At 55.3% G+C, this 26,984-nt stretch overlaps 1 protein-coding gene across 1 annotated transcript in view; it reads right to left on the reverse strand.

Moving 5' to 3' along the window:
- Positions 1–26,984, reverse strand: part of SKAP1 (src kinase associated phosphoprotein 1) — a 208,262-nt gene that overhangs the window by 17,706 nt on the left and 163,572 nt on the right. The window contains exons 7-9 of the mRNA XM_075580993.1: positions 23,459–23,583; positions 16,109–16,172; positions 13,771–13,911 (exon numbers count right to left, since the gene is read on the reverse strand). Coding sequence (XP_075437108.1) covers positions 13,771–13,911; positions 16,109–16,172; positions 23,459–23,583 — 330 coding nt within the window. The remainder of the gene's footprint in view (positions 1–13,770; positions 13,912–16,108; positions 16,173–23,458; positions 23,584–26,984) is intronic.

Genomic DNA, 26,984 nt, shown 5'->3' on the forward strand with positions numbered 1-26,984 from the left:
AGCAGGGATAGAACCGCCAGATCCTTCATATTACAGCAATACAGACCGTGTGACTGACAGGCAGCAGGGATAGAACCGCCAGATCCTTCATATTACAGCAATACAGACTGTGTGACTGACAGGCAGCAGGGACAGAACCGCCAGATCCTTCATATTACAGCCATACAGACCGTGTGACTGACAGGCAGCGGGGATAGAACCGCCAGATCCTTCATATTACAGCAATACAGACCGTGTGACTGACAGGCAGCGGGGATAGAACCGCCAGAACCTTCATATTACAGCAATACAGACCGTGTGACTGACAGGCAGCAGGGACAGAACCGCCAGATCCTTCATATTACAGCCATACAGACTGTGTGACTGACAGGCAGCGGGGATAGAACCGCCAGATCCGCCAGATCCTTCATATTACAGCAATACAGACTGTGTGACTGACAGGCAGCAGGGACAGAACCGCCAGATCCTTCATATTACAGCAATACAGACCGTGTGACTGACAGGCAGCAGGGATAGAACCGCCAGATCCTTCATATTACAGCAATACAGACTGTGTGACTGACAGGCAGCGGGGATAGAACCGCCAGATCCTTCATATTACAGCCATACAGACTGTGTGACTGACAGGCAGCAGGGATAGAACCGCCAGATCCTTCATATTACAGCAATACAGACTGTGTGACTGACAGGCAGCAGGGATAGAACCGCCAGATCCTTCATATTACAGCAATACAGACTGTGTGACTGACAGGCAGCAGGGATAGAACCGCCAGATCCTTCATATTACAGCAATACAGACTGTGTGACTGACAGGCAGCAGGGATAGAACCGCCAGATCCTTCATATTACAGCAATACAGACTGTGTGACTGACAGGCAGCAGGGACAGAACCGCCAGATCCTTCATATTACAGCAATACAGACTGTGTGACTGACAGGCAGCAGGGACAGAACCGCCAGATCCTTCATATTACAGCAATACAGACCGTGTGACTGACAGGCAGCAGGGACAGAACCGCCAGATCCTTCATATTACAGCAATACAGACCGTGTGACTGACAGGCAGCAGGGATAGAACCGCCAGATCCTTCATATTACAGCAATACAGACCGTGTGACTGACAGGCAGCGGGGATAGAACCGCCAGATCCTTCATATTACAGCAATACAGACCGTGTGACTGACAGGCAGCAGGGATAGAACCGCCAGATCCTTCATATTACAGCAATACAGACCGTGTGACTGACAGGCAGCAGGGACAGAACCGCTAGATCCTTCATATTACAGCCATACAGACCGTGTGACTGACAGGCAGCGGGGATAGAACTGCCAGATCCTTCATATTACAGCAATACAGACTGTGTGACTGACAGGCAGCGGGGATAGAACCACCAGATCCTTCATATTACAGCCATACAGACTGTGTGACTGACAGGCAGCAGGGATAGAACCGCCAGATCCTTCATATTACAGCCATACAGACCGTGTGACTGACAGGCAGCAGGGATAGAACCGCCTGATCCTTCATATTACAGCCATACAGACTGTGTGACTGACAGGCAGCAGGGATAGAACCGCCAGATCCTTCATATTACAGCCATACAGACTGTGTGACTGACAGGCAGCAGGGATAGAACCGCCTGATCCTTCATATTACAGCCATACAGACTGTGTGACTGACAGGCAGCAGGGATAGAACCGCCAGATCCTTCATATTACAGCAATACAGACCGTGTGACTGACAGGCAGCAGGGACAGAACCGCTAGATCCTTCATATTACAGCCATACAGACCGTGTGACTGACAGGCAGCGGGGATAGAACTGCCAGATCCTTCATATTACAGCAATACAGACTGTGTGACTGACAGGCAGCGGGGATAGAACCACCAGATCCTTCATATTACAGCCATACAGACTGTGTGACTGACAGGCAGCAGGGATAGAACCGCCAGATCCTTCATATTACAGCCATACAGACTGTGTGACTGACAGGCAGCAGGGATAGAACCGCCTGATCCTTCATATTACAGCCATACAGACCGTGTGACTGACAGGCAGCAGGGATAGAACCGCCAGATCCTTCATATTACAGCCATACAGACCGTGTGACTGACAGGCAGCAGGGATAGAACCGCCAGATCCTTCATATTACAGCAATACAGACTGTGTGACTGACAGGCAGCAGGGACAGAACCGCTAGATCCTTCATATTACAGCCATACAGACCGTGTGACTGACAGGCAGCAGGGACAGAACCGCCAGATCCTTCATATTACAGCCATACAGACTGTGTGACTGACAGGCAGCAGGGACAGAACCGCCAGATCCTTCATATTACAGCCATACAGACCGTGTGACTGACACACCTTCCGGAGCCAGGGAAGGCGCAGAAACCTGCCCAGGGCTGCTCCTTAACCACAGGCCGCTGCAGACAGGTGTGCAGGTCCCGTTACCTGTGCTCCCAGCGCACGCTGAGGAGGAGGAGGAGGAGGAGGAGGAGGGTATGTTCCTGGCACTGTGCTATGTGATACTATGAGAGCACACTGAGCAGGGCAGTATATGCTGGGCAGGTCCCGTTACCTGTGCTCCCAGCGCACGCTGAGGAGGAGGAGGAGGAGGAGGAGGAGGAGGGTATGTTCCTGGCACTGTGCTATGTGATACTATGAGAGCACGCTGAGCAGGGCAGTATATGCTGGGCAGGTCCCCCAGGACTCACACAGTGATTTGTCTCACTTTGATGCTGCCTTACGGGAAGCCTCTCCGGAGAGCAGAGGTTTTTTCCTGCTGTAATCGCAGACAGTCTCTCTGCTCATACACATTTATTGCCATTAATGGCCTCGCAGTCTTCTCGCTGTATTCCTGCCCATCTCCAAGACGGCAGCAGGGCTGGAAAGGTCTTGTGTCAGGCCTGTTAGATTAATACTGTGAGACGGGAACCAGTCTTGTATTATACCTGTCTCTGTCTGTATTGCTCGGGCCCACTGTGGGGATGAATTGATCAACGTGTTCTCCGTATATGTGAGTGGGAGCTCATTAGTAATGTATGAGTGTCCGTATGGCAGCCAGGCCGCAGCAGTAAGGAGATACTGGTTATACTGGGGGCTGCAGATGTACAGAGGCTCCCCGATACACAGTCACTGACTGAAACTAAAGGGTGCAATGTGTAACACAGGGTGCCCCATACAGGGACCTGTGCCCCGCACGGTGTGTAACACGGGGTGTCCCAGTGACGTGCCGTTACAGGGACCTGTGCCCCGCACGGTGTGTAACACAGGGTGTCCCAGTGACGTGCCGTTACAGGGACCTGTGCCCCGCACGGTGTGTAACACGGGGTGTCCCAGTGACGTGCCGTTACAGGGACCTGTGCCCCGCACGGTGTGTAACACGGGGTGTCCCAGTGACGTGCCGTTACAGGGACCTGTGCCCCGCAGTGTGTAACACAGGGTGTCCCGGTGACGTGCCGTTACAGGGACCTGTGCCCCGCACGGTGTGTAACACGGGGTGTCCCAGTGACGTGCCGTTACAGGGACCTGTGCCCCGCACGGTGTGTAACACAGGGTGTCCCAGTGACGTGCCGTTACAGGGACCTGTGCCCCGCACGGTGTGTAACACGGGGTGTCCCAGTGACGTGCCGTTACAGGGACCTGTGCCCCGCACGGTGTGTAACACAGGGTGTCCCAGTGACGTGCCGTTACAGGGACCTGTGCCCCGCACGGTGTGTAACACAGGGCGTCCCAGTGACGTGCCGTTACAAGGACGTGTGCCCCGCAGTGTGTAACACGGGGTGTCCCAGTGATGTGACGTTACAGGGACCTGTGCCCCGCACGGTGTGTAACACGGGGTGTCCCAGTGACGTGCCGTTACAGGGACCTGCGCCCCGCACGGTGTGTAACACGGGGTGTCCCAGTGACGTGCCGTTACAGGGACCTGCGCCCCGCACGGTGTGTAACACAGGGTGCCCCAGTGACGTGCCGTTACAGGGACCTGTGCCCCGCACGGTGTGTAACACGGGGTGTCCCAGTGACGTGCCGTTACAGGGACCTGTGCCCCGCACGGTGTGTAACACGGGGTGTCCCAGTGACGTGCCGTTACAGGGACCTGTGCCCCGCACGGTGTGTAACACGGGGTGTCCCAGTGACGTGCCGTTACAGGGACCTGTGCCCCGCACGGTGTGTAACACAGGGTGTCCCAGTGACGTGCCGTTACAGGGACCTGCGCCCCGCACGGCGTGTAACACAGGGTGTCCCAGTGACGTGCCGTTACAGGGACCTGTGCCCCGCACGGCGTGTAACACAGGGTGTCCCAGTGACGTGCCGTTACAGGGACCTGCGCCCCGCACGGTGTGTAACACGGGGTGTCCCGGTGACGTGCCGTTACAGGGACCTGTGCCCCGCACGGTGTGTAACACAGGGTGTCCCAGTGATGTGCCGTTACAGGGACCTGCGCCCCGCACGGCGTGTAACACGGGGTGTCCCGGTGACGTGCCGTTACAGGGACCTGCGCCCCGCACGGCGTGTAACACAGGGTGTCCCAGTGACGTGCCGTTACAGGGACCTGTGCCCCGCACGGCGTGTAACACAGGGTGTCCCAGTGACGTGCCGTTACAGGGACCTGTGCCCCGCACGGTGTGTAACACGGGGTGTCCCGGTGACGTGCCGTTACAGGGACCTGTGCCCCGCAGTGTGTAACACAGGGTGTCCCGGTGACGTGCCGTTACAGGGACCTGTGCCCCGCACGGTGTGTAACACAGGGTGTCCCAGTGACGTGCCGTTACAGGGACCTGTGCCCCGCACGGTGTGTAACACAGGGTGTCCCAGTGACGTGCCGTTACAGGGACCTGTGCCCCGCACGGTGTGTAACACAGGGTGCCCCAGTGACGTGCCGTTACAGGGACCTGTGCCCCGCACGGTGTGTAACACGGGGTGTCCCAGTGACGTGCCGTTACAGGGACCTGTGCCCCGCACGGTGTGTAACACAGGGTGTCCCGGTGACGTGCCGTTACAGGGACCTGTGCCCCGCACGGTGTGTAACACAGGGTGTCCCAGTGACGTGCCGTTACAGGGACCTGTGCCCCGCACGGTGTGTAACACAGGGTGTCCCAGTGACGTGCCGTTACAGGGACCTGTGCCCCGCACGGTGTGTAACACGGGGTGTCCCAGTGACGTGCCGTTACAGGGACCTGTGCCCCGCACGGTGTGTAACACAGGGTGCCCCAGTGACGTGCCGTTACAGACACCTGTGCCCCGCACGGTGTGTAACACAGGGTGTCCCAGTGACGTGCCGTTACAGGGACCTGTGCCCCGCACGGTGTGTAACACAGGGTGTCCCGGTGACGTGCCGTTACAGGGACCTGTGCCCCGCACGGTGTGTAACACAGGGTGTCCCAGTGACGTGCCGTTACAGGGACCTGTGCCCCGCACGGTGTGTAACACAGGGTGCCCCAGTGACGTGCCGTTACAGGGACCTGTGCCCCGCACGGTGTGTAACACAGGGTGTCCCAGTGACGTGCCGTTACAGGGACCTGTGCCCCGCACGGTGTGTAACACGGGGTGCCCCAGTGACGTGCCGTTACAGGGACCTGTGCCCCGCACGGTGTAACACGGGGTGTCCCAGTGACGTGCCGTTACAGGGACCTGTGCCCCGCAGTGTGTAACACGGGGTGTCCCAGTGACGTGCCGTTACAGGGACCTGTGCCCCGCACGGTGTGTAACACAGGGTGTCCCAGTGACGTGCCGTTACAGGGACCTGTGCCCCGCACGGTGTGTAACACAGGGTGTCCCAGTGACGTGCCGTTACAGGGACCTGTGCCCCGCACGGTGTGTAACACGGGGTGTCCCAGTGACGTGCCGTTACAGGGACCTGTGCCCCGCACGGTGTGTAACACAGGGTGTCCCAGTGACGTGCCGTTACAAGGACCTGTGCCCCGCACGGTGTGTAACACGGGGTGTCCCAGTGACGTGCCGTTACAGGGACCTGTGCCCCGCACGGTGTGTAACACGGGGTGTCCCAGTGACGTGCCGTTACAGGGACCTGTGCCCCGCACGGCGTGTAACACGGGGTGTCCCAGTGACGTGCCGTTACAGGGACCTGCGCCCCGCACAGTGTGTAACACGGGGTGTCCCAGTGACGTGCCGTTACAGGGACCTGTGCCCCGCACGGTGTGTAACACGGGGTGTCCCAGTGACGTGCCGTTACAGGGACCTGTGCCCCGCACGGTGTGTAACACAGGGTGTCCCAGTGACGTGCCGTTACAGGGACCTGCGCCCCGCACAGTGTGTAACACGGGGTGTCCCAGTGACGTGCCGTTACAGGGACCTGTGCCCCGCACGGTGTGTAACACAGGGTGCCCCAGTGACGTGCCGTTACAGGGACCTGCGCCCCGCACGGTGTGTAACACAGGGTGTCCCAGTGACGTGCCGTTACAGGGACCTGTGCCCCGCACGGTGTGTAACACAGGGTGTCCCAGTGATGTGCCGTTACAGGGACCTGCGCCCCGCACGGTGTGTAACACAGGGTGTCCCAGTGACGTGCCGTTACAGGGACCTGTGCCCCGCACGGTGTGTAACACAGGGTGTCCCAGTGACGTGCCGTTACAGGGACCTGTGCCCCGCAGTGTGTAACACAGGGTGTCCCGGTGACGTGCCGTTACAGGGACCTGTGCCCCGCACGGTGTGTAACACAGGGTGTCCCAGTGACGTGCCGTTACAGGGACCTGTGCCCCGCACGGTGTGTAACACAGGGTGTCCCAGTGACGTGCCGTTACAGGGACCTGTGCCCCGCACGGTGTGTAACACAGGGTGTCCCAGTGACGTGCCGTTACAGGGACCTGTGCCCCGCACGGTGTGTAACACGGGGTGTCCCAGTGACGTGCCGTTACAGGGACCTGTGCCCCGCACGGTGTGTAACACGGGGTGTCCCAGTGACGTGCCGTTACAGGGACCTGTGCCCCGCACGGTGTGTAACACAGGGTGTCCCGGTGACGTGCCGTTACAGGGACCTGTGCCCCGCACGGTGTGTAACACAGGGTGTCCCAGTGACGTGCCGTTACAGGGACCTGTGCCCCGCACGGTGTGTAACACAGGGTGTCCCAGTGACGTGCCGTTACAGGGACCTGTGCCCCGCACGGTGTGTAACACGGGGTGCCCCAGTGACGTGCCGTTACAGGGACCTGTGCCCCGCACGGTGTGTAACACAGGGTGTCCCAGTGACGTGCCGGTACAGGGACCTGTGCCCCGCACGGTGTGTAACACGGGGTGCCCCAGTGACGTGCCGTTACAGGGACCTGTGCCCCGCACGGTGTGTAACACGGGGTGCCCCAGTGACGTGCCGTTACAGGGACCTGTGCCCCGCACGGTGTGTAACACAGGGCGTCCCAGTGACGTGCCGTTACAGGGACCTGTGCCCCGCAGTGTGTGTAACACGGGGTGTCCCAGTGACGTGCCGTTACAGGGACCTGTGCCCCGCACGGTGTGTAACACAGGGTGTCCCAGTGACGTGCCGTTACATGGACCTGTGCCCCGCAGTGTGTAACACGGGGTGTCCCAGTGATGTGCCGTTACAGGGACCTGCGCCCCGCACGGTGTGTAACACAGGGTGTCCCAGTGACGTGCCGTTACAGGGACCTGTGCCCCGCACGGTGTGTAACACAGGGTGTCCCAGTGACGTGCCGTTACAGGGACCTGTGCCCCGCACGGTGTGTAACACGGGGTGTCCCAGTGACGTGCCGTTACAGGGACCTGTGCCCCGCACGGTGTGTAACACAGGGTGTCCCAGTGACGTGCCGTTACAGGGACCTGTGCCCCGCACGGTGTGTAACACGGGGTGTCCCAGTGACGTGCCGTTACAGGGACCTGTGCCCCGCACGGTGTGTAACACAGGGTGCCCCAGTGACGTGCCGTTACAGGGACCTGTGCCCCGCACGGTGTGTAACACAGGGTGTCCCAGTGACGTGCCGTTACAGGGACCTGCGCCCCGCACGGTGTGTAACACAGGGTGTCCCAGTGACGTGCCGTTACAGGGACCTGTGCCCCGCACGGTGTGTAACACAGGGTGCCCCAGTGACGTGCCGTTACAGAGACCTGTGCCCCGCACGGTGTGTAACACGGGGTGTCCCAGTGACGTGCCGTTACAGGGACCTGTGCCCCGCACGGTGTGTAACACGGGGTGTCCCAGTGACGTGCCGTTACAGGGACCTGCGCCCCGCACGGTGTGTAACACGGGGTGTCCCAGTGACGTGCCGTTACAAGGACGTGTGCCCCGCACGGTGTGTAACACGGGGTGTCCCAGTGACGTGCCGTTACAGGGACCTGTGCCCCGCACGGTGTGTAACACAGGGTGTCCCAGTGACGTGCCGTTACAGGGACCTGCGCCCCGCACGGTGTGTAACACAGGGTGTCCCAGTGACGTGCCGTTACAGGGACCTGTGCCCCGCACAGTGTGTAACACAGGGTGTCCCAGTGACGTGCCGTTACAAGGACGTGTGCCCCGCACGGTGTGTAACACGGGGTGTCCCAGTGACGTGCCGTTACAGGGACCTGTGCCCCGCACGGTGTGTAACACAGGGTGTCCCAGTGACGTGCCGTTACAAGGACCTGTGCCCCGCACGGTGTGTAACACGGGGTGTCCCAGTGACGTGCCGTTACAGGGACCTGTGCCCCGCACGGTGTGTAACACAGGGTGTCCCAGTGACGTGCCGTTACAGGGACCTGTGCCCCGCACGGTGTGTAACACAGGGTGTCCCAGTGACGTGCCGTTACAGGGACCTGTGCCCCGCACGGTGTGTAACACGGGGTGTCCCAGTGACGTGCCGTTACAGGGACCTGTGCCCCGCACGGTGTGTAACACGGGGTGTCCCAGTGATGTGCCGTTACAAGGACCTGTGCCCCGCACGGTGTGTAACACAGGGTGTCCCAGTGACGTGCCGTTACAGGGACCTGTGCCCCGCACGGTGTGTAACACAGGGTGCCCCAGTGACGTGCCGTTACAGGGACCTGTGCCCCGCACGGTGTGTAACACAGGGTGTCCCAGTGACGTGCCGTTACAGGGACCTGTGCCCCGCAGTGTGTAACACAGGGTGTCCCGGTGACGTGCCGTTACAGGGACCTGTGCCCCGCAGTGTGTAACACGGGGTGTCCCAGTGACGTGCCGTTACAGGGACCTGTGCCCCGCACGGTGTGTAACACAGGGTGTCCCGGTGACGTGCCGTTACAGGGACCTGTGCCCCGCACGGTGTGTAACACAGGGTGCCCCAGTGACGTGCCGTTACAGGGACCTGTGCCCCGCACGGTGTGTAACACAGGGTGTCCCAGTGACGTGCCGTTACAGGGACCTGTGCCCCGCACGGTGTGTAACACAGGGTGTCCCAGTGATGTGCCGTTACAGGGACCTGTGCTCCGCACGGTGTGTAACACGGGGTGTCCCAGTGACGTGCCGTTACAGGGACCTGTGCCCCGCACGGTGTGTAACACGGGGTGTCCCAGTGACGTGCCGTTACAAGGACCTGTGCCCCGCACGGTGTGTAACACGGGGTGTCCCAGTGACGTGCCGTTACAGGGACCTGTGCCCCGCACGGTGTGTAACACGGGGTGCCCCAGTGACGTGCCGTTACAGGGACCTGTGCCCCGCACGGTGTGTAACACAGGGTGTCCCAGTGACGTGCCGTTACAGGGACCTGCGCCCCGCACGGTGTGTAACACAGGGTGTCCCAGTGACGTGCCGTTACAGGGACCTGCGCCCCGCACGGTGTGTAACACAGGGTGTCCCGGTGACGTGCCGTTACAGGGACCTGTGCCCCGCACGGCGTGTAACGCGGGGTGTCCCAGTGACGTGCCGTTACAGGGACCTGTGCCCCGCACGGTGTGTAACACGGGGTGTCCCAGTGATGTGCGTTACAGGGACCTGCGCCCCGCACGGTGTGTAACACGGGGTGTCCCAGTGACGTGCCGTTACAGGGACCTGTGCCCCGCACGGTGTGTAACACAGGGTGTCCCAGTGACGAGCCGTTACAGGGACCTGTGCCCCGCACGGTGTGTAACACAGGGTGTCCCAGTGACGTGCCGGTACAGGGACCTGTGCCCCGCACGGTGTGTAACACAGGGTGCCCCAGTGACGTGCCGGTACAGGGACCTGTGCCCCGCACACATGCAGCTTTCCGTTGCTAGTTGGGGCATTACACAGGACAGGGCTCCGGACTGGAGGGGGAGCGGTGCAGAAAGGAGCAGCCTGCGGCCCAGCTGTGCACGGACTTTGCCTCCAGCTCAGAACAGTCACAAACTGGGCCGCCACGGAGAAAAAATCTCGCAGGAGCTGGGTTTTAATGTAGCAATTTGATTCAATTTTCCACTCTATAAAATTACCCATCAGCGCTCTGTGCTGTCTAACAGACACCTCCACTCTATAAAATTACCCATCAGCGCTCTGTGCTGTCTAACAGACACCTCCACTCTATAAAATTACCCATCAGCGCTCCGTGCTGTCTAACAGACACCTCCACTCTTAGCTTAACAATCTGATCCCATTCTGCAGGGAAATTGGAAAAATTTATCACCTGTGAAATTTTATTTTTCCTGAGTTGTGTCTGTTTCTGTAAAAGTGCGTTACCGGCGCTGACGCGCTGAGGAAATGATGGGGTTGATGTGTTGATGTGTTGATGTGTTGGTGGGTTGGTGTGTTGATGTGTTGGTGTGTTGATGTGTTGGTGTGATGATGTGTTGGTGTGTTGGTGTGTTGATGTGTTGGTGTGTTGATGTGTTGATGTGTTGGTGGGTTGGTGTGTTGGTGTGTTGGTGTGTTGATGTGTTGGTGTGTTGGTGTGTTGGTGTGTTGATGTGTTGGTGTGTTGATGGGTTGATGGGTTGGTGGGTTGATGTGTTGATGTGTTGGTGTGTTGGTGTGTTGGTGTGTTGGTGTGTTGATGTGTTGGTGTGTTGGTGTGTTGATGTGTTTATGTGTTGGTGTGTTGGTGTGTTGATGTGTTGGTGTGTTGATGTGTTGATGTGTTGGTGTGTTGGTGTGTTGGTGTGTTGGTGTGTTGGTGTGTTGGTGTGTTGGTGTGTTGGTGTGTTGATGTGATGATGTGTTGATGTGTTGATCTGTTGGTGTGTTGGTGTGCTGGTGTGTTGATGTGTTGATGTGTTGATGTGTTGGTGTGTTGATGTGTTGGTGTGATGATGTGTTGATGTTGGTGTGTTGATGTGATGATGTGTTGATGTGTTGGTGTGTTGATGTGTTGGTGTGTTGGTGTGTTGATGTGTTGGTGTGATGATGTGTTGATGTGTTGATGTGTTGATGTGTTGGTGTGTTGATGTGTTGGTGTGTTGATGTGTTGGTGTGTTGATGTGTTGGTGTGTTGATGTGTTGGTGGGTTGATGGGTTGATGTGTTGGTGTGTTGATGTGTTGGTGTGTTGATGTGTTGGTGTGTTGGTGTGTTGGTGTGATGATGTGATGATGTGTTGGTGTGATGATGTGTTGATGTGTTGGTGTGTTGGTGTGTTGATGTGTTGATGTGTTGATGTGTTGGTGTGTTGATGTGTTGATGTGTTGGTGTGTTGATGTGTTGGTGTGTTGATGTGTTGGTGTGTTGATGTGTTGGTGTGTTGATGTGTTGGTGTGTTGATGTGTTGGTGTGTTGATGTGTTGGTGTGTTGATGTGTTGGTGTGTTGGTGTGTTGATGTGTTGATGTGTTGATGTGTTGGTGTGTTGATGTGTTGATGTGTTGATGTGTTGGTGTGTTGGTGTGTTGATGTGTTGGTGTGTTGATGTGTTGATGTGTTGGTGTGTTGATGTGTTGATGTGTTGGTGTGTTGATGTGTTGGTGTGTTGATGTGTTGATGTGTTGGTGTGTTGATGTGATGATGTGTTGATGTGCGGGTGTGTTGATGTGTTGGTGTGTTGATGTGTTGATGGGTTGATGTGTTGCTGTGTTGATGTGTTGGTGTGTTGATGTGTTGGTGTGTTGATGTGTTGGTGTGTTGATGTGTTGATGTGTTGGTGTGTTGATGTGTTGATGTGTTGGTGTGTTGATGTGATGATGTGTTGATGTGCGGGTGTGTTGATGTGTTGGTGTGTTGATGTGTTGATGGGTTGATGTGTTGCTGTGTTGATGTGTTGATGTGTTGGTGTGTTGATGTGTTGGTGTGTTGATGTGTTGATGTGTTGGTGTGTTGATGTGTTGATGTGTTGGTGTGTTGATGTGTTGATGTGTTGGTGTGTTGATGTGATGATGTGTTGATGTGCGGGTGTGTTGATGTGTTGGTGTGTTGATGTGTTGATGGGTTGATGTGTTGCTGTGTTGATGTGTTGGTGTGTTGATGTGTTGGTGTGTTGGTGTGTTGATGTGTTGATGTGTTGATGTGTTGGTGTGTTGATGTGTTGGTGTGTTGGTGTGTTGATGTGTTGGTGTGTTGATGTGTTGATGTGTTGGTGTGTTGATGTGTTGATGTGTTGGTGTGTTGATGTGTTGGTGTGTTGATGTGTTGATGTGTTGATGTGATGATGTGTTGATGTGCGGGTGTGTTGATGTGTTGGTGTGTTGATGTGTTGATGGGTTGATGTGTTGCTGTGTTGATGTGTTGATGTGTTGGTGTGTTGATGTGTTGGTGTGTTGATGTGTTGATGTGTTGGTGTGTTGATGTGTTGGTGTGTTGGTGTGTTGGTGTGTTGATGTGTTGGTGTGTTGGTGTGTTGGTGTGTTGGTGTGTTGGTGTGTTGATGTGTTGGTGTGTTGGTGTGTTGATGTGTTGATGTGTTGGTGTGTTGATGTGTTGATGTGTTGGTGTGTTGATGTGTTGGTGTGTTGATGTGTTGGTGTGTTGATGTGTTGGTGTGTTGGTGTGTTGATGTGTTGGTGTGTTGATGTGTTGGTGTGTTGATGTGTTGGTGTGTTGGTGTGTTGGTGTGTTGGTGTGTTGATGTGTTGGTGTGTTGATGTGTTGGTGTGTTGATGTGTTGATGTGTTGATGTGTTGGTGTGTTGATGTGTTGGTGTGTTGGTGTGTTGGTGTGTTGATGTGTTGATCTGTTGGTGTGTTGGTGTGTTGATGTGTTGATCTGTTGGTGTGTTGGTGTGTTGATGTGTTGATGTGTTGGTGTGTTGGTGTGTTGGTGTGTTGATGTGTTGGTGTGTTGATGTGTTGATGTGTTGCTGTGTTGATGTGTTGGTGTGTTGATGTGTTGATGTGTTGCTGTGTTGATGTGTTGGTGTGTTGATGTGTTGGTGTGTTGATGTGCTGGTGTGTTGATCTGTTGGTGTGTTGGTGTGTTGATGTGTTGGTGTGTTGATGTGTTGGTGTGTTGATGTGTTGGTGTGTTGATGTGTTGGTGTGTTGATGGGTTGATGTGTTGGTGGGTTGATGTGTTGATGTGTTGGTGTGTTGGTGTGTTGGTGTGTTGATGTGTTGGTGTGTTGATGTGTTGGTGTGTTGATGTGTTGGTGTGTTGATGTGTTGGTGTGTTGATGTGTTGGTGTGTTGATGTGTTGGTGTGTTGATGTGTTGGTGTGTTGATGTGTTGGTGTGTTGATGTGTTGGTGTGTTGATGTGTTGGTGTGTTGATGTGTTGGTGTGTTGATGTGTTGGTGTGTTGATGTGTTGGTGGGTTGATGGGTTGATGTGTTGATGTGTTGGTGTGTTGGTGTGTTGGTGTGTTGATGTGTTGATGTGTTGGTGTGTTGGTGTGTTGGTGTGTTGATGTGATGCTTGGGACGCGAGGCCTCAGCACAGACGGATAACCGCACGGCGAGGGCTGCACAATGGGACCACGGACCCCTCTCACCTGGCAGCAGCTCATAAATGTCATCTTCCGGGGGGCCGCTGGCGATCTCCGGGGCGGGGGGCGGCGGGACAGGGGCGTCCAAGCCGTCAACGTCATCGTAGGTCTCCTCGTCCTCAAAGGGAATGGTGGCGGAAGTGATGTCTGGCACAGAGAGAGAGAGAGAGAGAGTCACACAGAGACCCTCTGACACAACGAGTCACACAGAGACCCTCTGACACAACGAGTCACACAGAGACCCTCTGCCACCCCGAGTCACACAGAGACCCTCTGCCACCCCGAGTCACAGAGACCCTCTGCCACCCCGAGTCACACAGAGACCCTCTGCCACCCCGAGTCACACAGAGACCCTCTGCCACCCCGAGTCACACAGAGACCCTCTGACACAACGAGTCACACAGAGACTCTCTGACACAACGAGTCACACAGAGACCCTCTGCCACCCCGAGTCACACAGAGACCCTCTGACACAACGAGTCACACAGAGACCCTCTGACACAACGAGTCACACAGAGACCCTCTGCCACCCCGAGTCACACAGAGACCCTCTGCCACCCCGAGTCACACAGAGACCCTCTGACACAACGAGTCACACAGAGACCCTCTGCCACCCCGAGTCACACAGAGACCCTCTGACACAACGAGTCACACAGAGACCCTCTGCCACCCCGAGTCACACAGAGACCCTCTGACACAACGAGTCACACAGAGACCCTCTGCCACCCCGAGTCACACAGAGACCCTCTGACACAACGAGTCACACAGAGACCCTCTGACACAACGAGTCACACAGAGACCCTCTGACACAACGAGTCACACAGAGACTCTCTGCTACCCCGAGTCACACAGAGACCCTCTGCCACCCCGAGTCACACAGAGACCCTCTGACACAACGAGTCACAGAGACCCTCTGCCACCCCGAGTCACACAGAGACCCTCTGACACAACGAGTCACACAGAGACCCTCTGCCACCCCGAGTCACACAGAGACCCTCTGACACAACGAGTCACACAGAGACTCTCTGCCACCCCGAGTCACACAGAGACCCTCTGACACAACGAGTCACACAGAGACCCTCTGCCACCCCGAGTCACACAGAGACCCTCTGCCACCCCGAGTCACACAGAGACCCTCTGACACAACGAGTCACACAGAGACCCTCTGCCACCCCGAGTCACACAGAGACCCTCTGCCACCCCGAGTCACACAGAGACTCTCTGCCACCCCGAGTCACACAGAGACCCTCTGACACAACGAGTCACACAGAGACCCTCTGCCACCCCGAGTCACACAGAGACCCTCTGACACAACGAGTCACACAGAGACCCTCTGCCACCCCGAGTCACACAGAGACCCTCTGACACAACGAGTCACACAGAGACTCTCTGACACAACGAGTCACACAGAGACTCTCTGCCACCCCGAGTCACACAGAGACCCTCTGCCACCCCGAGTCACACAGAGACCCTCTGACACAACGAGTCACACAGAGACCCTCTGCCACCCCGAGTCACACAGAGACCCTCTGACACAACGAGTCACACAGAGACCCTCTGCCACCCCGAGTCACACAGAGACCCTCTGACACAACGAGTCACACAGAGACCCTCTGCCACCCCGAGTCACACAGAGACCCTCTGACACAACGAGTCACACAGAGACCCTCTGCCACCCCGAGTCACACAGAGACCCTCTGCCACCCCGAGTCACACAGAGACCCTCTGACACAACGAGGTATACGAAGACCCAAAGCATAGAAAAACCCATCCCCAGTACACTCACACCCCAGTATACTCGCACCCCAGTACACTCGTACCCCAGCACCCTCGCACCCCAGCACCCCAGTATACTCTTAACATATCTCTTGTATTGAACTCTTCAGGCCGGGGTCTCCGGTCCCCTAATGTTACTCCCATAAGCGCTGATTGTATCCAAGTGTCACATATTCTCCAGGATTGTATATTGTACTGTTTCTACCAACATGAAAGTTGCTGTACACGCGCACATGCACGCGCGCACGCACACACACACGCGCACACACGCACGCGCACACACGCACGCGCACACACGCACGCGCACACACGCACGCGCACACACACGCACACACGCGCACACACGCACGCGCACACACACACGCGCACACGCACGCGCACACACACGCGCACACACGCACACACACGCGCACACACGCACGCGCACACACGCACGCGCACACACACGCACACACGCGCACACACGCACGCGCACACACACACGCGCACACGCACGCGCACACACACACACACACGCGCACACACACGCGCACACACACGCGCACACACACGCGCACGCACCACTTACCCTTTAACAGAAACTGTACCTGATCCACCCAGTCTCTGGCCTCTGCTGGGCTCGCCGCAGTAAACTGCGAGACAATGTAACACCCGCAGCGTTACACCCGCAGCGTCACACCCGCAGCGTCACACCCGCAGCGTTACACCCGCAGCGTCACACCCGCAGTCATGGTCAGTGTTACACCCGCAGTCACAGTCAGCGTTACACCCGCAGTCACAGTCAGCGTTACACCCGCAGTCACAGTCAGCGTTACACCCGTAGTCACAGTCAGCGTTACACCCGCAGTCAGTCAGCGTTACACCCGCAGTCACAGTCAGCGTTACACCCGCAGTCACAGTCAGCGTTACACCCGCAGTCACAGTCAGCGTTACACCCCCAGTTACAGTCAGCGTTACACCCGCAGTCACAGTCAGCGTTACACCCGCAGTCACAGTCAGTGTTACACCCGCAGTCACAGTCAGCGTTACACCCGCAGTCACAGTCAGCGTTACACCCGCAGCGTCACACCCGCAGCGTCACACCCGCAGCGTTACACCCGCAGCGTCACACCCGCAGTCATGGTCAGTGTTACACCCGCAGTCACAGTCAGCGTTACACCCGCAGTCACAGTCAGCGTTACACCCGCAGTCACAGTCAGCGTTACACCCGCAGCGTTACACCCGCAGTCACAGTCAGCGTTACACCCGCAGTCATGGTCAGTGTTACACCCGCAGTCACAGTCAGCGTTACACCCGCAGTCACAGTCAGCGTTACACCCGCAGTCATGGTCAGTGTTACACCCGCAGTCACAGTCAGCGTTACACCCGTAGTCACAGTCAGCGTTACACCCGCAGTCAGTCAGCGTTACACCCGCAGTCACAGTCAGCGTTACACCCGCAGTCACAGTCAGCGTTACACCCGCAGTCACAGTCAGCGTTACACCCCCAGTTACAGTCAGCGTTACACCCGCAGTCACAGTCAGCGTTACACCCGCAGTCACAGTCAGCGTTACACCCGCAGTCAGTCAGCATTACACCCGCAGTTACAGTCAGCGTTACACCCGCAGTCACAGTCAGCATTACACCCACAGCGTTACACCCGCAGTCACAGACAGCGTTACACCCACAGTCACAGTCAGCGTTACACCCGCAGTCACAGTCAGCGTTACACCCGCAGTCACAGTCAGCGTTACACCCGCAGTCACAGTCAGCGTTACACCTGCAGTCACAGTCAGCATTACACCCGCAGTCACAGTCAGCGTTACACCCCCAGTCACAGTCAGCGTTACACCCGCAGTCAGTCAGCATTACACCCGCAGTTACAGTCAGCATTACACCCACAGCGTTACACCCGCAGTCACAGTCAGTGTTACAACCGCAGTCACAGTCAGCGTTACACCCGCAGTCACAGTCAGCGTTACACCCACAGTCACAGTCAGCGTTACACCCGCAGTCACAGTCAGCGTTACACCCACAGTCACAGTCAGCGTTACACCCGCAGTCAGTCAGCATTACACCCGCAGTTACAGTCAGCATTACACCCGCAGTCACAGTCAGCATTACACCCACAGCGTTACACCCGCAGTCACAGACAGCGTTACACCCACAGTCACAGTCAGCGTTACACCCGCAGTCACAGTCAGCGTTACACCCCCAGTCACAGTCAGCGTTACACCTGCAGTCACAGTCAGCATTACACCCGCAGTCACAGTCAGCGTTACACCCCCAGTCACAGTCAGCGTTACACCCGCAGTCAGTCAGCATTACACCCGCAGTTACAGTCAGCATTACACCCACAGCGTTACACCCGCAGTCACAGTCAGTGTTACAACCGCAGTCACAGTCAGCGTTACACCCGCAGGGTTACACCCGCAGTCACAGTCAGTGTTACAACCGCAGTCACAGTCAACGTTACACCTGCAGCGTTACACCCGCAGTCACAGTCAGCGTTACACCCGCAGTCACAGTCAGCGTTACACCCACAGTCAGCGTTACACCCGCAGTCAGCGTTACACCCGCAGTCACAGTCAGCATTACACCCGCAGTCACAGTCAGCGTTACACCCGCAGTTACAGTCAGCGTTACACCCGCAGTCACAGTCAGCGTTACACCCGCAGTCACAGTCAGCGTTACACCCGCAGTCAGTCAGCATTACACCCGCAGTTACAGTCAGCATTACACCCACAGCGTTACACCCGCAGTCACAGTCAGTGTTACAACCGCAGTCACAGTCAGCGTTACACCCGCAGGGTTACACCCGCAGTCACAGTCAGTGTTACAACCGCAGTCACAGTCAACGTTACACCTGCAGCGTTACACCCGCAGTCACAGTCAGCGTTACACCCGCAGTCACAGTCAGCGTTACACCCACAGTCAGCGTTACACCCGCAGTCAGCGTTACACCCGCAGTCACAGTCAGCATTACACCCGCAGTCACAGTCAGCGTTACACCCGCAGTTACAGTCAGCGTTACACCCGCAGTCACAGTCAGCGTTACACCCGCAGTCACAGTCAGCGTTACACCTGCAGTCACAGTCAGCGTTACACCCGCAGTCAGCGTTACACCCGCAGTCACAGTCAGCATTACACCCGCAGTCACAGTCAGCGTTACACCCGCAGTTACAGTCAGCGTTACACCCGCAGTCACAGTCAGCGTTACACCCGCAGTCACAGTCAGAGTTACACCCGCAGTCACAGTCAGCGTTACACCCGCAGTCACAGTCAGCGTTACACCCGCAGTCACAGTCAGCGTTACACCCGCAGTCACAGTCAGTGTTACACCCGCAGTCACAGTCAGCGTTACACCCGCAGTCACAGTCAGCGTTACACCCACAGTCAGCGTTACACCCGCAGTCACAGTCAGCGTTACACCCACAGTCAGCGTTACACCCGCAGTCACAGTCAGCGTTACACCCGCAGTCAGCGTTACACCCGCAGTCACAGTCAGCATTACACCCGCAGTCACAGTCAGCGTTACACCCGCAGTCACAGTCAGCGTTACACCCGCAGTCACAGTCAGCATTACACCCGCAGTCACAGTCAGCGTTACACCCACAGTCACAGTCAGCGTTACACCCGCAGTTACAGTCAGCGTTACACCCACAGTCAGCGTTACACCCGCAGTCACAGTCAGCATTACACCCGCAGTCACAGTCAGCGTTACACCCGCAGTCACAGTCAGCGTTACACCCGCAGTTACAGTCAGCGTTACACCCACAGTCAGCGTTACACCCGCAGTCACAGTCAGCATTACACCCGCAGTCACAGTCAGCGTTACACCCGCAGTCACAGTCAGCGTTACACCCGCAGTCACAGTCAGCGTTACACCCGCAGTCACAGTCAGCGTTACACCCGCAGTCACAGTCAGCGTTACACCCGCAGTCACAGTCAGTGTTACACCCGCAGTCACAGTCAGCGTTACACCCGCAGTCACAGTCAGCGTTACACCCACAGTCAGCGTTACACCCGCAGTCACAGTCAGCGTTACACCCGCAGTCAGCGTTACACCCGCAGTCACAGTCAGCATTACACCCGCAGTCACAGTCAGCGTTACACCCGCAGTCACAGTCAGCGTTACACCCGCAGTCACAGTCAGCATTACACCCGCAGTCACAGTCAGCGTTACACCCACAGTCACAGTCAGCGTTACACCCGCAGTTACAGTCAGCGTTACACCCACAGTCAGCGTTACACCCGCAGTCACAGTCAGCATTACACCCGCAGTCACAGTCAGCGTTAAACCCGCAGTCACAGTCAGCGTTACACCCGCAGTCACAGTCAGCGTTACACCCGCAGTTACAGTCAGCGTTACACCCGCAGTCACAGTCAGCGTTACACCTGCAGTCACAGTCAGCGTTACACCCGCAGTCACAGTCAGCGTTACACCCGCAGTCACAGTCAGCGTTACACCTGCAGTCACAGTCAGCGTTACACCCGCAGTCAGTCAGCGTTACACCCGCAGTCACAGTCAGCGTTACACCCGCAGTCACAGTCAGCGTTACACCCACAGTCAGCGTTACACCCGCAGTCAGCGTTACACCCGCAGTCACAGTCAGCATTACACCCGCAGTCACAGTCAGCGTTACACCTGCAGTCACAGTCAGCGTTACACCTGCAGTCACAGTCAGCGTTACACCCGCAGTCACAGTCAGCGTTACACCCGCAGTCACAGTCAGCGTTACACCCGCAGTCACAGTCAGCGTTACACCCGCAGTCACAGTCAGCGTTACACCCGCAGTTACAGTCAGCGTTACACCCGCAGTCACAGTCAGCGTTACACCCGCAGTCACAGTCAGCGTTATTCCTGCAGTCACAGTCAGTCACAGTCAGCGTTACACCTGCAGTCACAGTCAGCGTTACACCTGCAGTCACAGTCAGCGTTACACCCGCAGTCACAGTCAGCGTTATTCCTGCAGTCACAGTCAGTCACAGTCAGAGTTACACCCGCAGTCACAGTCAGCGTTACACCTGCAGTCACAGTCAGTCACAGTCAGCGTTACACCCGCAGTCACAGTCAGCGTTACACCTGCAGTCACAGTCAGCGTTACACCCGCAGTCACAGTCAGCGTTACACCTGCAGTCACAGTCAGCGTTACACCTGCAGTCACAGTCAGCGTTACACCCGCAGTCACAGTCAGCGTTACACCCGCAGTCACAGTCAGCGTTACACCCGCAGTCACAGTCAGCGTTACACCCGCAGTCACAGTCAGCGTTACACCCGCAGTTACAGTCAGCGTTACACCCGCAGTCACAGTCAGCGTTACACCCGCAGTCACAGTCAGCGTTATTCCTGCAGTCACAGTCAGTCACAGTCAGCGTTACACCTGCAGTCACAGTCAGCGTTACACCCGCAGTCACAGTCAGCGTTATTCCTGCAGTCACAGTCAGTCACAGTCAGAGTTACACCCGCAGTCACAGTCAGCGTTACACCTGCAGTCACAGTCAGTCACAGTCAGCGTTACACCCGCAGTCACAGTCAGCGTTACACCCGCAGTCACAGTCAGCGTTACACCTGCAGTCAGTCAGCGTTACACCTGCAGTCACAGTCAGCGTTACACCCGCAGTCACAGTCAGCGTTACACCCACAGTCACAGTCAGCGTTACACCCGCAGTCAGTCAGCATTACACCCGCAGTTACAGTCAGCATTACACCCGCAGTCACAGTCAGCATTACACCCACAGCGTTACACCCGCAGTCACAGACAGCGTTACACCCACAGTCACAGTCAGCGTTACACCCGCAGTCACAGTCAGCGTTACACCCCCAGTCACAGTCAGCGTTACACCCGCAGTCAGTCAGCATTACACCCGCAGTTACAGTCAGCATTACACCCACAGCGTTACACCCGCAGTCACAGTCAGTGTTACAACCGCAGTCACAGTCAGCGTTACACCCGCAGGGTTACACCCGCAGTCACAGTCAGTGTTACAACCGCAGTCACAGTCAACGTTACACCTGCAGCGTTACACCCGCAGTCACAGTCAGCGTTACACCCGCAGTCACAGTCAGCGTTACACCCACAGTCAGCGTTACACCCGCAGTCACAGTCAGCATTACACCCGCAGTCACAGTCAGCGTTACACCCACAGTCAGCGTTACACCCGCAGTCAGCGTTACACCCGCAGTCACAGTCAGCATTACACCCGCAGTCACAGTCAGCGTTACACCCGCAGTCACAGTCAGCGTTACACCCGCAGTTACAGTCAGCGTTACACCCGCAGTCACAGTCAGCGTTACACCCGCAGTCACAGTCAGCGTTACACCTGCAGTCACAGTCAGCGTTACACCCCCAGTCACAGTCAGCGTTACACCCGCAGTTACAGTCAGCGTTACACCTGCAGTCACAGTCAGCGTTACACCCGCAGTTACAGTCAGCGTTACACCCGCAGTCACAGTCAGCATTACACCCGCAGTCACAGTCAGCGTTACACCCGCAGTTACAGTCAGCGTTACACCTGCAGTCACAGTCAGCGTTACACCCGCAGTTACAGTCAGCGTTACACCCGCAGTCACAGTCAGCGTTACACCTGCAGTCACAGTCAGCGTTACACCCGCAGTCACAGTCAGCGTTACACCCGCAGTCACAGTCAGCATTACACCCGCAGTCACAGTCAGCATTACACCCGCAGTCACAGTCAGCGTTACACCCGCAGTCACAGTCAGCGTTACACCCGCAGTCACAGTCAGCGTTACACCCGCAGTCACAGTCAGCGTTACACCCGCAGTTACAGTCAGCGTTACACCCGCAGTCACAGTCAGCATTACACCCGCAGTCACAGTCAGCATTACACCCGCAGTCACAGTCAGCGTTACACCTGCAGTCACAGTCAGTCACAGTCAGCGTTACACCTGCAGTCACAGTCAGCGTTACACCTGCAGTCACAGTCAGCGTTACACCCGCAGTCACAGTCAGCGTTATTCCTGCAGTCACAGTCAGTCACAGTCAGCGTTACACCTGCAGTCACAGTCAGCGTTACACCCGCAGTCACAGTCAGCGTTACACCTGCAGTCACAGTCAGTCACAGTCAGCGTTACACCTGCAGTCACAGTCAGCGTTACACCTGCAGTCACAGTCAGCGTTACACCCGCAGTCACAGTCAGCGTTATTCCTGCAGTCACAGTCAGTCACAGTCAGAGTTACACCTGCAGTCACAGTCAGTCACAGTCAGCGTTACACCCGCAGTCACAGTCAGCGTTACACCTGCAGTCACAGTCAGCGTTACACCCGCAGTCACAGTCAGCGTTACACCCGCAGTCACAGTCAGCGTTACACCCGCAGTCACAGTCAGCGTTACACCTGCAGTCACAGTCAGTCACAGTCAGCGTTACACCCGCAGTCACAGTCAGCGTTACACCCGCAGTCACAGTCAGCGTTACACCCGCAGTCACAGTCAGCGTTACACCCGCAGTCACAGTCAGCGTTACACCTGCAGTCACAGTCAGCGTTACACCTGCAGTCACAGTCAGCGTTACACCTGCAGTCACAGTCAGCGTTACACCTGCAGTCACAGCGTTACACCCGCAGTCACAGTCAGCGTTATTCCTGCAGTCACAGTCAGTCACAGTCAGCGTTACACCTGCAGTCACAGTCAGCGTTACACCTGCAGTCACAGTCAGCGTTACACCTGCAGTCACAGTCAGTCACAGTCAGCGTTACACCTGCAGTCACAGTCAGCATTACACCTGCAGTCACAGTCAGCGTTACACCTGCAGTCACAGTCAGCATTACACCTGCAGTCACAGTCAGCGTTACACCTGCAGTCACAGTCAGCATTACACCTGCAGTCACAGTCAGCGTTACAACTGCAGTCACAGTCAGTCACTTAGTTGCTGGGGTACCTGGCCCTCCCATCTTTGCGCCCCTATGTCAGAGCTCACCTGGTAGCTGCGTTTGTCAGAAGACACAAGTTCGAAGCAGGCGTCCCGCCTGGAGTCTTTGCGGAGCTGGGAGGCCAAGCGTGCCGCATAATCCTTTATTAGAAAGACGCCTTTGGGCTGCTTCCCTGTGACGGATCAGGGTGTTAGTTCTGTGACGTGTGTAACAATGAAAGTACACACAACACAACCTTGCAGAAGGAAGGGTTTCTCTCTCCTTTTCCCTTGCACAATGAGAAACACCAGCCACACACATACCTTTCTCACTGGCACAATGAGAAACATCAGCCACACACATACCTTTCTCACTGGCACAATGAGAAACACCAGCCACACACATACCTTTCTCACTGGCACAATGAGAAACACCAGCCGTACACATACCTTTCTCACTGGCACAATGAGAAACATCAGCCACACACATACCTTTCTCACTGGCACAATGAGAAACATCAGCCACACACATACCTTTCTCACTGGCACAATGAGAAACATCAGCCACACACATACCTTTCTCACTGGCACAATGAGAAACACCAGCCACACACATACCTTTCTCAGTGGCACAATGAGAAACACCAGCCACACACATACCTTTCTCACTGGCACAATGAGAAACACCAGCCACACACATACCATTCTCACTGGCACAATGAGAAACGTCAGCCACACACATACCTTTCTCACTGGCACAATGAGAAACATCAGCCACACACATACCTTTCTCACTGGCACAATGAGAAACACCAGCCGTACACATACCTTTCTCACTGGCACAATGAGAAACATCAGCCACACACATACCTTTCTCACTGGCACAATGAGAAACACCAGCCGTACACATACCTTTCTCACTGGCACAATGAGAAACACCAGCCACACACATACCTTTCTCACTGGCACAATGAGAAACGTCAGCCACACACATACCTTTCTCACTGGAACAATGAAAAACATCAGCCACACACATACATTTCTCACTGGCACAATGAGAAACACCAGCCACACACATACCTTTCTCACTGGCACAATGAGAAACGTCAGCCGAACACATACCTTTCTCACTGGCACAATGAGAAACATCAGCCACACACATACCTTTCTCACTGGCACAATGAGAAACACCAGCCACACACATACCTTTCTCAGTGGCACAATGAGAAACACCAGCCACACACATACCTTTCTCACTGGCACAATGAGAAACACCAGCCACACACATACCATTCTCACTGGCACAATGAGAAACGTCAGCCACACACATACCTTTCTCACTGGCACAATGAGAAACATCAGCCACACACATACCTTTCTCACTGGCACAATGAGAAACACCAGCCGTACACATACCTTTCTCACTGGCACAATGAGAAACATCAGCCACACACATACCTTTCTCACTGGCACAATGAGAAACACCAGCCGTACACATACCTTTCTCACTGGCACAATGAGAAACACCAGCCACACACATACCTTTCTCACTGGCACAATGAGAAACGTCAGCCACACACATACCTTTCTCACTGGCACAATGAGAAACGTCAGCCACACACATACCTTTCTCACTGGCACAATGAGAAACACCAGCCACACACATACCTTTCTCACTGGCACAATGAGAAACACCAGCCACACACATACCTTTCTCACTGGCACAATGAGAAACACCAGCCGTACACATACCTTTCTCAATGGCACAATGAGAAACACCAGCCGTACACATACCTTTCTCACTGGCACAATGAGAAACACCAGCCGTACACATACCTTTCTCACTGGCACAATGAGAAACACCAGCCACACACATACCTTTCTCACTGGCACAATGAGAAACGTCAGCCGAACACATACCTTTCTCACTGGCACAATGAGAAACACCAGCCACACACATACCTTTCTCACTGGCACAATGAGAAACACCAGCCACACACATACCTTTCTCACTGGCACAATGAGAAACACCAGCCACACACATACCTTTCTCACTGGCACAATGAGAAACGTCAGCCACACACATACCTTTCTCACTGGCACAATGAGAAACACCAGCCGTACACATACCTTTCTCACTGGCACAATGAGAAACGTCAGCCACACACATACCTTTCTCACTGGCACAATGAGAAACACCAGCCACACACATACCTTTCTCACTGGCACAATGAGAAACACCCGCCACACACATACCTTTCTCACTGGCACAATGAGAAACACCAGCCGTACACATACCTTTCTCACTGGCACAATGAGAAACACCAGCCACACACATACCTTTCTCACTGGCACAATGAGAAACGTCAGCCACACACATACCTTTCTCACTGGCACAATGAGAAACACCAGCCACACACATACCTTTCTCACTGGCACAATCAGAAACACCAGCCACACACATACCTTTCTCACTGGCACAATGAGAAACACCAGCCACACACATACCTTTCTCACTGGCACAATGAGAAACACCAGCCGTACACATACCTTTCTCACTGGCACAATGAGAAACACCAGCCACACACATACCTTTCTCACTGGCACAATGAGAAACACCAGCCACACACATACCTTTCTCACTGGCACAATGAGAAACACCAGCCACACACATACCTTTCTCACTGGCACAATGAGAAACACCAGCCACACACATACCTTTCTCACTGGCACAATGAGAAACACCAGCCGTACACATACCTTTCTCACTGGCACAATGAGAAACACCAGCCACACACATAACTTTCTCACTGGCACAATGAGAAACACCAGCCACACACATACCTTTCTCACTGGCACAATCCACACACATACCTTTCTCACTGGCACAATAAGAAACACCAGCCACACACATACCTTTCTCACTGGCACAATGAGAAACACCAGCCGCACACATACCTTTCTCACTGGCACAATGAGAAACACCAGCCACACACATACCTTTCTCACTGGCACAATGAGAAACATCAGCCACACACATACCTTTCTCACTGGCACAATGAGAAACACCAGCCGTACACATACCTTTCTCACTGGCACAATGAGAAACACCAGCCGTACACATACCTTTCTCACTGGCACAATGAGAAACATCAGCCACACACATACCTTTCTCACTGGCACAATGAGAAACATCAGCCACACACATACCTTTCTCACTGGCACAATGAGAAACACCAGCCACACACATACCTTTCTCACTGGCACAATGAGAAACACCAGCCACACACATACCTTTCTCACTGGCACAATGAGAAACATCAGCCACACACATACCTTTCTCACTGGCACAATGAGAAACGTCAGCCACACACATACCTTTCTCACTGGCACAATGAGAAACACCAGCCACACACATACCTTTCTCACTGGCACAATGAGAAACACCAGCCACACACATACCTTTCTCACTGGCACAATGAGAAACACCAGCCACACACATACCTTTCTCACTGGCACAATGAGAAACACCAGCCGTACACATACCTTTCTCACTGGCACAATGAGAAACACCAGCCACACACATACCTTTCTC

Source organism: Ascaphus truei (genome assembly GCF_040206685.1).
Source record: "Ascaphus truei isolate aAscTru1 chromosome 23 unlocalized genomic scaffold, aAscTru1.hap1 SUPER_23_unloc_2, whole genome shotgun sequence".
Lineage (NCBI taxonomy): Eukaryota > Metazoa > Chordata > Amphibia > Anura > Ascaphidae > Ascaphus > Ascaphus truei.